At 43.0% G+C, this 12,289-nt stretch overlaps 1 protein-coding gene across 2 annotated transcripts; it reads right to left on the reverse strand.

Moving 5' to 3' along the window:
* Positions 1–3,256: 3,256 nt before the first annotated feature.
* Positions 3,257–12,289, reverse strand: LOC104150994 (ARF like GTPase 14 effector protein like). 2 transcript variants are annotated; one of them, XM_068928737.1, is made up of 6 exons: positions 10,614–12,289; positions 9,096–9,279; positions 8,864–9,008; positions 5,587–5,706; positions 3,919–4,058; positions 3,257–3,549 (listed from the first exon to the last, which is right to left on the reverse strand). In XM_068928737.1, exons 4-6 carry the CDS (start codon positions 5,695–5,697, stop codon positions 3,327–3,329), a joined length of 474 nt encoding a protein of 157 aa, XP_068784838.1. In that variant the 5' UTR covers positions 5,698–5,706; positions 8,864–9,008; positions 9,096–9,279; positions 10,614–12,289; the 3' UTR covers positions 3,257–3,326. The 2 variants fall into 2 exon arrangements, with proteins under 2 accessions (XP_068784838.1, XP_068784839.1); XM_068928738.1 differs by lacking the exon at positions 10,614–12,289 and adding an exon at positions 9,326–9,668 and having other exon boundaries at positions 9,096–9,163.

Below are 12,289 nucleotides of genomic sequence, written 5' to 3' on the forward strand. Positions count from 1 at the left end.
TGATCCTTTCAGGGACCGGTGCTCCAACATTTGCACCTGACTGGAGGAGGAAGCAGGTCAGTACTTCATAGGACCAGGCCATTGGAGAAAAGATACATTACCTTCTGCTAATAGTAGGATAGCAGATCTTTCCAAGATTACAAATTAGAGTTAATGACAGAAAAGTATTATGTGCTAACAAATATTTAAAATTGCGGTTAGCTCAGACTTGATATACGTTTTCCAAGTAGAATGAGATTAAACAGAAAGGTCCATTAAAACATGCATAATTTCCTCGAAAATGTTTTAAGGTCATGGTCAATGTGTTAAAGGAGAAGCTACAATCAATATCGCCATCACTAACTAAGAAACTCCGCAGAGCAACAGCAACTGTAATGTTTTTGGTGCAAATATTTACCTAGGGCATGTTCACTTGAATATTTATCCAGAAGATATTGGTTGATATTTCTTTAGTCAAGCTCCTCTGGTTTTCTCACTGAAGTCAGTCAAATCTCTGTTCTACTCTGGTTTGCACGTATATAGAGAAAGTTCAGTTATGCTCTGATAGGAGGTGTTAAAAAGATCAAGAAAGTTGTCCAGAAAAGAGTTCAAAGTAAATTTTTTCTCTTTTTTATGCCTTTCTGAGTTTGTATGGATCACAGAGACTGGCAAACATTAACTACAGAGTTCTTACCTCAACAGATGTTGACATACAGTGCAAGTTCAATAACAGCTTGGATTCATTTTTCTCTAAATGATGCAGTGGGATTAAGTGGCCCCTAGCCAATATGCAGAAGTTCATTTTAACCCAGGAGGATTTGCTTAGCGGTTCAAGCTTATGTCTGCAATATCTAGGCCTTATTCAAAACTCCCAGTCTCTTGCTCAACTCATCTGATAAAGCCTCAGGTATTCTTTCTCTTTTGCATACAAGTTCATAAGCAGCCAGAGTTACTCAGCTGAGTCTTTGGAATCAAACAGGTCTCAACAGGACAAGGTCCACGAAAATGGGAGGTGAGGGTGGGAAAAACTGTCCTCATCTGCCCAAAAGTCATGCAGACGCACATTGTTCATTTACATCAGATTGATTTCCTTGCAGTAATAAAGTAAAATTGTAGTATTTAATAAAGCAGAAGGTGAATATATCTCCTTCCAGATATGCACGGATTGTAAGGCAAGGGGGATAAAGCGGAGGGCACAGTGAACTCAAATCAAACAAAATTAACCAATTTTTAGGCAACAGATTGACAGATGGTATCTTAGCTAGTCTATACTTCAATATATACCTGCGTTTTCACCTTTTCTTAAGCCACAGCGGGAATGACTGGTGCCTATCAACAAAGCAGCCACGTGGACGAGGAAAAGTTAGGCTGAGTAAACCGACAGCATCACACACTTTAATCTGTATAATTTGGGGGGGGAGAGAGAAGAAAAAGTGACAGACCTTATGGAACGGTTCATTTTGCTGCTTGCTTTTAATCTTTTTAAACCTTAGCTTTCTAAAGCAACCTGATTCTGAAGAGAAATACATATTCTGTTCAGACTGATATCTTAAGAGGTAAAAAGATGGATCTAATGTCATCTCAAGAGGACGATTTCATAAGAGGCTAAGAAATCTTCTCAGCCTTCTCTGGTAGTGATTTTATTTTAAAATCACCTGCAAAAGTCCTCCAAGATGGCATTATGTAATTGCCTAACAAAAGCTATCAGAAAAGGATACCCTGTTATTATTTTTACATACATACACGTGCCAATAAGTTTCACCATCAATACTTGTGATGTCGGTCTTACTGTTTTGAGGGTAGCTGCTCTAATAGGACTTCTTTTGCGCCGTCAGCTGCTCTAATAGGACTTCTTTTGCGCCGTCAGCTGCTCGTTTGAAGTTAAGAGCAAAGTTGGCAGGACCCTTGTCTGGAGCAGTGAGGAGCCATTCTCGAACCACAGCAAAACTGCCTCTACAGCACGCTCGTGGTTTCAGTTTCTTTGTCCGGGCTCTCACTGCTGTTTTTGCTACTTTATTTTCAAAGTTACGATAAGCATGCCACTGATGGAGCTCTCCCGTACTCTGCATTTGGCTATGATTGTGATGGGGTGGTGGGGTCACAGTCCACGCTGAAAACCACAAAGTAACATCAAACAATGATTTTAATAATGAGATTCTAGATTTATACCAATCTGGGTTTAATCATGTTACTGAAAGATTTAACATAAAGCGTTATGCAGAGGAATCCACTTGAGAAACTATTCATTTTTTGCCAGTTACTGGAAAGAAAGTAAAGCTAATTCAAACCTGCCCATTTCAGACCTTGTGGTTATTTCAAGGGAAGGCTCACCCCTTCCTTTCCATGTAAATTCACTTTATCTTCTTGGAAGAGCTGCTGATTCTATCAGGTTCGGCGTGAGTCTATGGCGCAGAGGAAACCCAGCAAGCCCAGGGGCCTGGGGGTGGATTCCCACCTAGCAGCACGGTCCTGGAGGTGGTCCGGGGCAGCCTTCTCCCCTTCAGGGGCCGGAGGGACCCTCATTTTTCCAATAGGGTGCAAGAGGAGACACATAGTGCCCAGAGTGAACAAGAACAGCTACCTCATAAGACAGTAGGGTGTAACACGTTACTTCAAACGTGCCACATCTCGTGGTAAGGAGGAAACTCCTGGAACCGAAGAGATGACTTCTGTCCAGCAACAAAAAAGTGCAATCTGTTTACCTCTAGCCTGAACTATAATTAACAACTAATCAAGGTAAGTGCACAATATGCTGAAAAACTTGCTGACTGAACGTGTTGGTTTCAGTCTTGTACCACTGTTCCTGGGCAACAGGAAAGAATTGGAGAGCCATTTCCACTCTCCTTCATTTCATGGGGGAACTGGAAAGTGATGACATAGCTTCAAAGGACAGTGTTATCTCAAATGTCCCCTGCCTCTATAGAAAAGATACGAATGCATCAGAAGGGATAAGACGCTTAGACAAGCGTTCACAAAAGGATAGCAATGTCACATGTCTCGGTAAACGCCCAGGCAAAGAAATCAGCAAGAGAAAGCTGATTCCAAGTAACGTGATTTAGCTTCCCAGGGTGAGAAAACTGCTTGACCACAGCAGCCCAGACACCCTCACTTTTAGAAAGTCAAGATTTAGGAAGAACTGACTAGGTGCCTCAGCATTCCTGGCAAGGAGTAGGAAGAATAAAATACAGGTGCCTAACAGAGAAGGTTAAGATGCGCTGAGTAGCAGTGGTAAAGAAGCACAAGCACACTAAGGCCACTTCACTAGAGTCAATTCATAAAGCCAAGATTTACTTTATTAAAATGTGAAGAAAGAACTTTGCTCTGATGCAAAAGCCGTCAGAACAACATCAGTCAGGGACAATAAATGGCAACATGCTGATCACATCCCCAGCCTCAGTCTCAATGGTATCGTAAGCCCATTTCCTATTGCAGCGACATTCTGGTCCACATTTGTTCGAATTGCATTTGGGGCAAGGATAGAAGCAACCCAGGCAGTTCTTTTCCAGGCAGTCACACAAATCGACATTATTACAAAGCAGCCTGCCATGTTTGTCATACTTCTTTGTGATTCTGCAGGAGAGGGGGGAAAAAAAAAGTGATTCTCAGAGACCATTTCAACATGTTCAAAGACTAAATAGAACTAACGTGGAAAATGTCAGGAACAAGTATTTCCACTTCAGCACCTTTGCAACACAGTGAAATACCAGCATTAGATCCTAACTGCGACAAACACTGTATTAAAAATGCGTATGCCAAAGTAGTAAGTCAAAATTCTTTTAAATCACACAGAAAAAGCATATTTTCCCAGAGCAGCTTTCACATCTAATAAGCAATCTCTCTGAAAAATACTAATGTTTTTATTCAGTTCATTTATATTCAGTAAACAGCATAATAGCAATTTTTTAAAAGTAAACTACGTAATAAATAAGCACATCTTACTTGGGCTTATAAAAAAAATCTTGGTTCATCTGTGACATGCGTGCTTTCTTTTTCTGCTCTCTAGTTTCAGGATTGAAGTCAGCTACCTGAGGTCCTGGATTTTGAAAGGCTAAGCATTTTAGTTGTTTCTCTATTTGTTGCTACAAATATATATAAAAAAAAGAACAACAGCAAAGTTATAAACACAGGTAGGAAGGTGAGACAAAACCCAACCTCAATTAAGAATCGCATTGTTTAAAATGTTTCCTTGTCTAACTGTTAATTGATTATTCCTCTGATCAAATTTGCAGCCTAACAAAAGAGGGAACCGCCAGGACTCAATACAGATTCTAACTCTGGTACAGTGGCATGGAGTTTGAAGGTTGTCTTGTGGCAGAAATCATGTAACTTTTTCTTCAAATTTAACCATAATGTAAAATCGAGTGCTGTAACTATACTCATCTCAGCTGGGTTAGCCCTCTAAACCCTTCTCTGTCCCTGTTCTCTCTGGTGCCCGTGGCCCAGCTTTGTCCCGACAATCTGCAGACAAGGAAAAGGTCGGGATGATCAACTGGTGTGGGAAGGAAGCAGGCACAGAAATGAGGAGTGTGAGAAAAGCACAGGCAAAGGCAAGGAAGCCAAGCTGAACACCTTTAATAGTCACACAGCTTCTGAGAAATAGGAGGAATTTTTTTCTTGCATATTTTATGGAATTCCTATTTACAATCAGCTGAAAGCGCTGATTAGTTTTACGAGATTATATATATATATATATCAGCCCTTGTCCTTCAGGGTCTTTGTGTACTGTCACTCAACACAGCCCACGTACATCGTCAGTCACGTCTCAAGTCAATGCAAACAAACATGGGCGTTATGTCAAGGAGTTTCTGTTTGGACAATGACTGTGGACACTGTACATCCACTTGTCATGCAAAGGCACAAACATACATATAAGTTGATCTGTTCTCCTTTTAGGTTAATGAGATGAATTGCCACCTGCCAGCTTCCCTGGCAGGTGTCATGCCTTTCACAAGCCATGGTGATTTTTCACAACCAAGGGAGCGCTTTGGTGGCTCCTCATGGTGAAAACAGTGGGAGTTCAAATCAGATCTGCTGCTGTGGTGCCTTTGAAACATAAATATATGCACGTGACAGCAGTTGGCTGGTGCTGCGCATCTTCATCTGTATCCTCCTGAAAACCTGAAGGGCAATCTCATCCACCTGCAATATTCAGACATTTCTGCTTTGGGGTGTGGAGTAGATTTCTGGTGAATTTGGTGAGTTTTGGAGTTTTCAGCCTCATTATTGCACTTAATCATAAATTACATAGTTTCAAGTTGGAAACAAATAATAAGCTATAGAGATGTAAATGGTTAACACGAGGGTCACCTTTCAGAGCTTAAAGGTGGCTTAAAAGATAGCCAATCCTCCATCCAAGAGCACGCTTCTATTTTGGGGGTTGGACCAGATCTCCAGAGGTCCCTCACCACCTCAGCTGCTCTGTGACCCTGTGGTTCCCCCACTTTTTGTTTCATTAAGGCTCTGAAGACTTGGCTCACTTCACTGTTTGTTATTACTGGTATTTCCCTATGGGCTCCTTTTTTTTTTTTCCCCTCCAATAAATATAGAAGAAATCGAAGGCAATGGCAAGGATCTTGGATCAATAAAGTGGTACCTGAGAAGACATACCAATTGTTTTTGTGTTATTGAGCAGTCCTTAGGAGGAGAGGCATTACTTTCTGCAGATGATTCCTGGGCAGAATTGTTTTTCTTCCAGTTTTCTTCCAAATGATCGCTCATTTCAACACTCTAATGAAATAGATCCATACATACGTGTTAGACATACGGAAGTGTGAAACCCACAGACATCTTAGGTTTTAGGATGAGTAGGTGGTGTCCATACTACGCTTTTAAAGGCTCTTAACCCGCTCCGACTGCAGAATCAGCCTCTATTTCAAAACTGTATCAAAATAAAATAACTAGCATATAAAACAGAAGCTGTATCCCCAAAGCCACTCTATCATTCGAAATTAAGCAAAACTCAGAAAAACTCCTGCATTAAAACATCGCAGAAGCGCCACTTGAAAGAAGCGTGATCCCCTCTGGATCTAGTGCTGACCCCACATGAGCAGCTGTAGGGAGAGTGCGAGGAGCAGGATTCTCACAGAAAGAGCAAAAGCGCTCAGGGATGCCCAGGGGCAATGAAGACTGCGGCACGCGTGGGGTGTCACTTCGCGTACCACTAGGTGCCACTGTTGTCCTAGCTACAGGTCTTCGGCTAAGTCTCCAATAATGATGGGGGGAAAAAAATCATTTTGGGGGGGGGGGGGGGGTGCAGCATCATTTCGCACATTTTCCTAGACACTCAAAAAGCAAGTGTCAGAATGAGGTCTATGGCCGCTGGACTACTCCATGCAGATCCACAATTCTGCTTCTGAAGATTTCAGACCTGGCTTTGAAATCTCAATCCTTATCACTGTGAACGTTTTTGGTTCAAAAAGTGCATGCTTCACACCCCAGCAGAGCTGCCCTACAAACACCATCCATCACCTCTCCCTGTTCCTTCTCTCTCCGTCACAGAGAAATGGTGGAGGAGAACTGTACATCGTGGATGTTAGCTACTTCATTTTACTCATCTTGGGAAGCTACTTAAATACAACTCCATGCAATATGTGCAGCCTCAGACTTCAACCCCAAACAGTGCAAGGAAAGTGTAAGCCTTCTGCTGTCGAGCTCCTCGAACCCTTCCCCCAGGTGCTGGCCCGTCCCTCCTGTTGTGCCCAAAAAGCACTGCAACGAGTACCCTCCATGTTAGGATTATTGCCCAAACCCTGTCCCTGAGAACAGCTATTTTAGAACTCCTTCGGTGGATGCACTTCGCCTCTCCACTGTGCCTCGGGGCAGGTGCTCTTTGTGAGGAGAGGGGAGCTCCTCCAGCTTTAGGCACCTCCAGGCCAGCTCCCCTCCACAGCCGAAGGCGGGTTAGAGATGAGAAGGGGCTGGAGCCCCCGACCTGGTGGTGACAGGAGCAGAGGCTTTGCAGGAGAGGGGAGAACAGCCCTCAGCCTGCTTTCAGAGTTTCCCTTTCTTCCTTTTAGCAATAGGAAGAAGGATTCTGGGATACTGTTCGCAGCAGGGCGCCCTGGAGCAACAGTTTCAGTCTGTGCTCTGTGGACCCCAGGTAGCCCACGAACCACTTCTCAAGATGAGAAAAAGAAGGCTATTACCAGTCAATAAGCATCTGCTGTACAGGAGCCTGCTTCCCCACTGGAAATTTGATAAAGATCCACAAATAAAACAAAAGTGAAGGCCACTGCTCCAGCCAAAGTCAACATTGCCCTTCATTGACACTCAAGTTGGACTCCTGATAAGGATTTGCTTCCTACATCTCCTCTTAGGCAGAATCATGCATCCGAGGTTGTCAGAGCACTTCACAAGTATGCATGAGCATTATCCCTCCCTATTTGTTACACTGTGCAGGGGTCAAGAGCAGGACAGCCATCAGCAGCTACTAGCGAAAGCACACAGAATTCCTCCAGTGTCTTCTGGTGTTGCAAACATTTTGACCCCTTCGGAAACCAAGCCCAAGCAGTTATCAGGAGCCAAACTTCGAAAATCAGTCACCACTTTTAAAAACTTGGCCTAAGACGAACCACTCAGCATCTCATTCCACATGGAGATGTATTTCAACTGCTCTTTCACCTCAGCGAAAACATTCTCCACAGAAAATACAGCACTTTTCTGTCTCCACAAACAGTCTAAAAATAAAGGGTTATTTTTCACTCTCTAGGAAAGATATTTAAAAAAAAAATCAGGCACAGTAGGACTAGGGAACTGTGCAAAGTTCAGAAGCTGGTGAGACTCACTAGACTGATTTTCTTCCATATCATCCTCTGAAAGAGGGATGAGGGAAAGAGGGAGACTACCAGACTCAGGCATCTACTCTCAACTCTGCAAAACTTAAATTATCCAAAGGAAGGGAATCATGGTCCCGGAGCAGTGTTTATCCTGATGCTGTGAACAGTTTTGGTCTATCCTGTCTGGCTATAGTGATCAGCCCAAAGTCAAGGCATTCAAGCACTAGTCACTTCCATACAGATTTCAGCTCAGAAGCCTTTAGAGAGCAATCAATTGTACTCTTCCTCCCTGCAAAAGCTGTGTTCTCCCACATCTTTTGAATGAAGCAAGCACTTCTTGGAGGTGATCAGCCACAGCTCGAGGTCCCACTGTGACCATAGCATCTGTCTAGGAAATGGCAATTTCAGCGCAGATCCTTGGCAGGGCTAATGAGGCTAAAAGCAGACGAAGGGAGGAAGAAAATTAGAGGCTGTGCTGTATTAAAAGAGACTTGGACTTACCCAAGAGACAGATGTTTCTGCTCAGCGAGCAGTTTCAGGAGATGTTGGACGCTGGGAGGAACTGCATTTGTTTATGATTTTCAGAAGGGACATATTTTTCTGTATCTACTCTTTCAAGAATTAAGTATTCCAATTTATGAGCTTTGCAACTTGCGCTGTCTAAATACTTCAACAGACGTAAAACGTGGTGACCTGCACTCAGGCTGCTTGACTTCAGCAGCCTAAAGCTGGTATCTCTACAGAGCTTACCAGAGTGAACGTGCAGTGCTTACTAGGTTATATTTGTTCACTCCAGTGGAGCCTCTCTGGCTCACATATGCAAGCATGTTCATCACCTTCCCCAGGGCAAGGCAAAATGCTCTTCCCCATGGCTCTGATCTCCCTGTGCACACAGGGGTTAGGCTGAACCTAACCTAGGGATGGTAACCCTAGGCTAGCTCTGCAGAGCTCTCCATGGGCTCAGAGACCAAGCAGGCAGGGTGGGGACACGCTCACCTAAGCACCATGAAATCTCTATAGGACGTCTGGTGCTAGCCTAATTAAGAATGAGAATAAATTCAGCTTCCTCAGGCTCCACTGTGCTGTAAAGATGTGGAGGGGGCACCTACCAACTAGCGTATGCCTTCTCTCGTGGTCCCAAACGTAGATGTGTGTCCAAAAGATGGCCTTGGGGACAGCAGGGAAACACCAAACAGATCAAAAAATAGGTCTTGTGTCTTGCAACTCAGCCAGTTTCCTGGAGATCCTGCAAAACTGGTGACAGAGCAATGGCCCATTCTGTGAGAGGAATCTAGGAAAGCAAATCCCACCATCTCCCAGTAAAATAAAACAAATCCTTACGAGTTTTTCCTCCCCAAGCCAAGTGGGCTTCTACCACGTGTGGAAGTGAGGGATCCTTTAGCTGAATTCTGAAAGACAATTATAAAATCCGGGGTGTCTATTGTGCAACAGGTAGAAGAGGTCTGCCAGATCCACCTTCTGAAAAACCGCAGTTCTGCAGGGGATATGTTCAGTTCAGATCACACTATAAAAGAGAAGGAAGGTTCCCCAGAATTTTAAATTGTACTTACCAAAGAAACGGGCTGGCACAGCAAAGACTGATTACTCTAGACTTACTGCTGCACAATTCCTCTGATAGTGAGAGTATGACGTCAGCCCCAGAGTGACTGAAACAGAAGACAAATCATCGAAATAGTGCTCCCCAGAGAGGCAGGCTGAAGACAGTGCCAGCTAGCTGTCTTAAAGGAGCTCACGCTTGTCTTATTAGCGGTGGCTTTTAAAAATAATTTGACTTAGCACAAAGGGTGGAAATAGAGAAAACAATATAAACTGGGATGAGAGTCTTCATTTATTACCTTCATCTGTTGTGTGTTCACAGATGAAAAGTATTTCTTAGACCTCCTTTTTTTAAAGAATAAGTAAACAGTAAAACTGTAATGAGTATTGCATTTCAGAAAAAAAAAAGAACTTTTTTTTTTTTTTTAAAAGAACATGGATATAGTAAGGGAATATATTACCACTTCTGACAAAATGTTTTGATTCTGTTTGCCATCTCCAACAGTCAAAAGTGATTAAATAAGTATGCTCCCCAATGGCGAAAAAACATCACAACCTCACATTTCAGCTTTCTGCCTTTCAGGATTACTGGATACGCCAGTTGAGACAATTCAGGCTTCTCCCGATACTGTCAGATGCCAATTTCCAGGACTGCTGCAATCACCGATAGCTTTCATTACTCTTTCCTAGAACAAAACTAAATCCTAACAAACATCCAAATTTGTCAAGTCCTATGAATTCTTCTGTTGTGCTTAGAAAAACGGTCCAGAACATCTTTTTTCTGCATCTGTAGAATCTATCCATTTTCCGAGGCATTTCAAAACCCAGTCAGAGGGCAAGCACATTTATTATTTACTATATTGTTTTCTTTTCCTCCAAACACTTTTGAAACCAAATGTTGATGTAATATTTCAGCAGCAGACTTTACCTAGGTGATTTAAATGCTGTTACAACACACAGTCATTATATTTCACCAACTATTTTCTTTGTCATGAAAAATAAAACAGAAATCTCTCAAGGGAAAAATTACAAAATCTCCAAGGTACTCCTACAATAGCAAGAAACAAACAGAAGAATACAACCTGTTTGTTTTATTCTGCTTTATTTTTTCCAGTATTCTTCTGATTTCTCTATATTGTATATAACGGAGGAAAAAGGAATTAGTAATTCTATAAATGCAAAAATTTTAACCAAACTGCCTTATGCTTAATATCTCCTTTTCTTCAGTTTGGTCATAAATCTGAACTCTTTCTGAACTTTCTGTTTGTGCACAAGTTATGATATTTGTCTGTCACGGCATACCTGATAACGAGCAGCTGACAATCTACTCAGAGTTATTTTCACTGTGTGCGTGTTGCCCTAGGAGTAAGTGAAGGCATACACATAAATTAAAATCTTAGGTGACATCGTAAGAGATTGATAGCAGTGGCGAAACTGCTAATGATTCCTACAGGGCCAAGTCTTCCCCTCTACGAGCCTATGACTCCAAGTACGCCTTGGCAGACGTGATCTAAATGTCCCTGTGGATAAAAAAAACAAAGCAGAGAAACAATTAAAGATATCCAGATTCTAAATAGAAGGGTTCCTGGTCATTTTCCAATATCAAGTTGGTTGCTTGGCTACGGACTGGCTGTTCATGCAGCCGTATCCCAACGGGTCCTGGATAACAGTCATCTTCAGCGTGTTGCAAGGTCTTCCATAGACCAGCCCTCTTGCCCAGCTCTTCTTCTTTCCCAAGGACCAGTGACCCGCGCAAGGGGTTGGCTCCATTTCAGTAAGAGCAGACACTGGATTTACAGTGCTGGATTAAGTTTAGAGACATCCAGTGTTTTCTGTGGAATATGGGATATTCTTTCTTCTTTCCCAGACTAGAAGCTGTGATATAAACATAATATCTGATATTTAACCAGCTTTCTATTAATCATCCCAGAGTTAAGAGTATTACACAAGTACATCATAGGCGAGGCCAACACAATGACATTGGACAGGCTTTACTCTGTAGATAAACTGAACTATTAATTTCACTGTGAGGTTTTCTCAGCAAAAACTTCCTCCGCTATTTAATTTAACAGCAATAAAAAATTGCAATGGATTGGAAACACTCTCATTGCTGCTGCTGGTAGCTCCTCAGTAAAGTGGGAGCACATCGTGGGGTCGATGCTGGATCAGCAAATATCCTCAAATGCCTTAATATACTTTGCTGCACAGTGCGCTCAGCAGCATCCTGCAGCCATTACAAAACGGGCGGCTGAAGAGAAGAAATTGCAGTTTTCAGTGTTAAAAATTGGTCTGTAATGTTCTTATCTCACTGGCAAACAGTTCCTTGGGGCCTCGTGTGCTGACTGTTGAAGGGTAAGCCGGACTGGCGTTTTAACAGCGGTCTGTCCCTTTTATCACGCATTTTTGTCTCGTTCTCCTCCCGCTGTTGTTCTAAATTGCTGCTGCTTGTCAGTTACTTTTGTCTCTTCTTTCCTCCCTCCTGAACGCTCAAACCAGCAATATTCACTTGGGGAAAATATCAACAGAGAAGAAGCATGAATATGGCTGGGAAATAATTTTGGTGGCTAAGATGTCAACAGCGAGAAGTTGTGAATGACTTGCTGGAAACACGAGGGGGAACGAAAACACCCTTCTCTCCGGGGAAGGAGGAGACTGTAAAGCCTGCCTCAAAATCAGTCCAGCACGGGCGAGTTTCAGCTGCCTCACAAACCTCTTGGGTTATTTAGTGCCGTTTCTTCCACGTGAGCAAAGAGAGTCAGCAATAGGCATTGCTCCTTCCTATCCATCACTTTGTTTACCACCACCCCCAAAGCCAGAAGCGTAGGTTAGTCGTTTTCTTGACAGGCAACCAGCCCCCACTTGCAGAGGGCCGCTTTATCGGCGCCGTTTGACCCACGCAGCTCTCAGCAATTCGCAGCTGCTCAAAGCAGCGCTAGGGCTTGGAGCGGGGTGCCCTGCGTGGCCGCTTCGTTGGGGGA

Source organism: Struthio camelus, chromosome Z (assembly GCF_040807025.1).
Source record: "Struthio camelus isolate bStrCam1 chromosome Z, bStrCam1.hap1, whole genome shotgun sequence".
Lineage (NCBI taxonomy): Eukaryota > Metazoa > Chordata > Aves > Struthioniformes > Struthionidae > Struthio > Struthio camelus.

Excerpts from the sequence above, each read along its gene's own strand:
- LOC104150994 (XM_068928737.1), bottom strand. The coding sequence starts at position 5,697 with ATGAGCGATCATTTGGAAGAAAACTGGAAGAAAAACAATTCTGCCCAG. Across the intron at positions 4,059-5,586 it reads CAATAACACAAAAACAATTG|CAACAAATAGAGAAACAACT; the intron begins GTATGTCTTCTC and ends ATATATTTGTAG. Across the intron at positions 3,550-3,918 it reads GATTTTTTTTATAAGCCCAA|AATCACAAAGAAGTATGACA; the intron begins GTAAGATGTGCT and ends CCTCTCCTGCAG.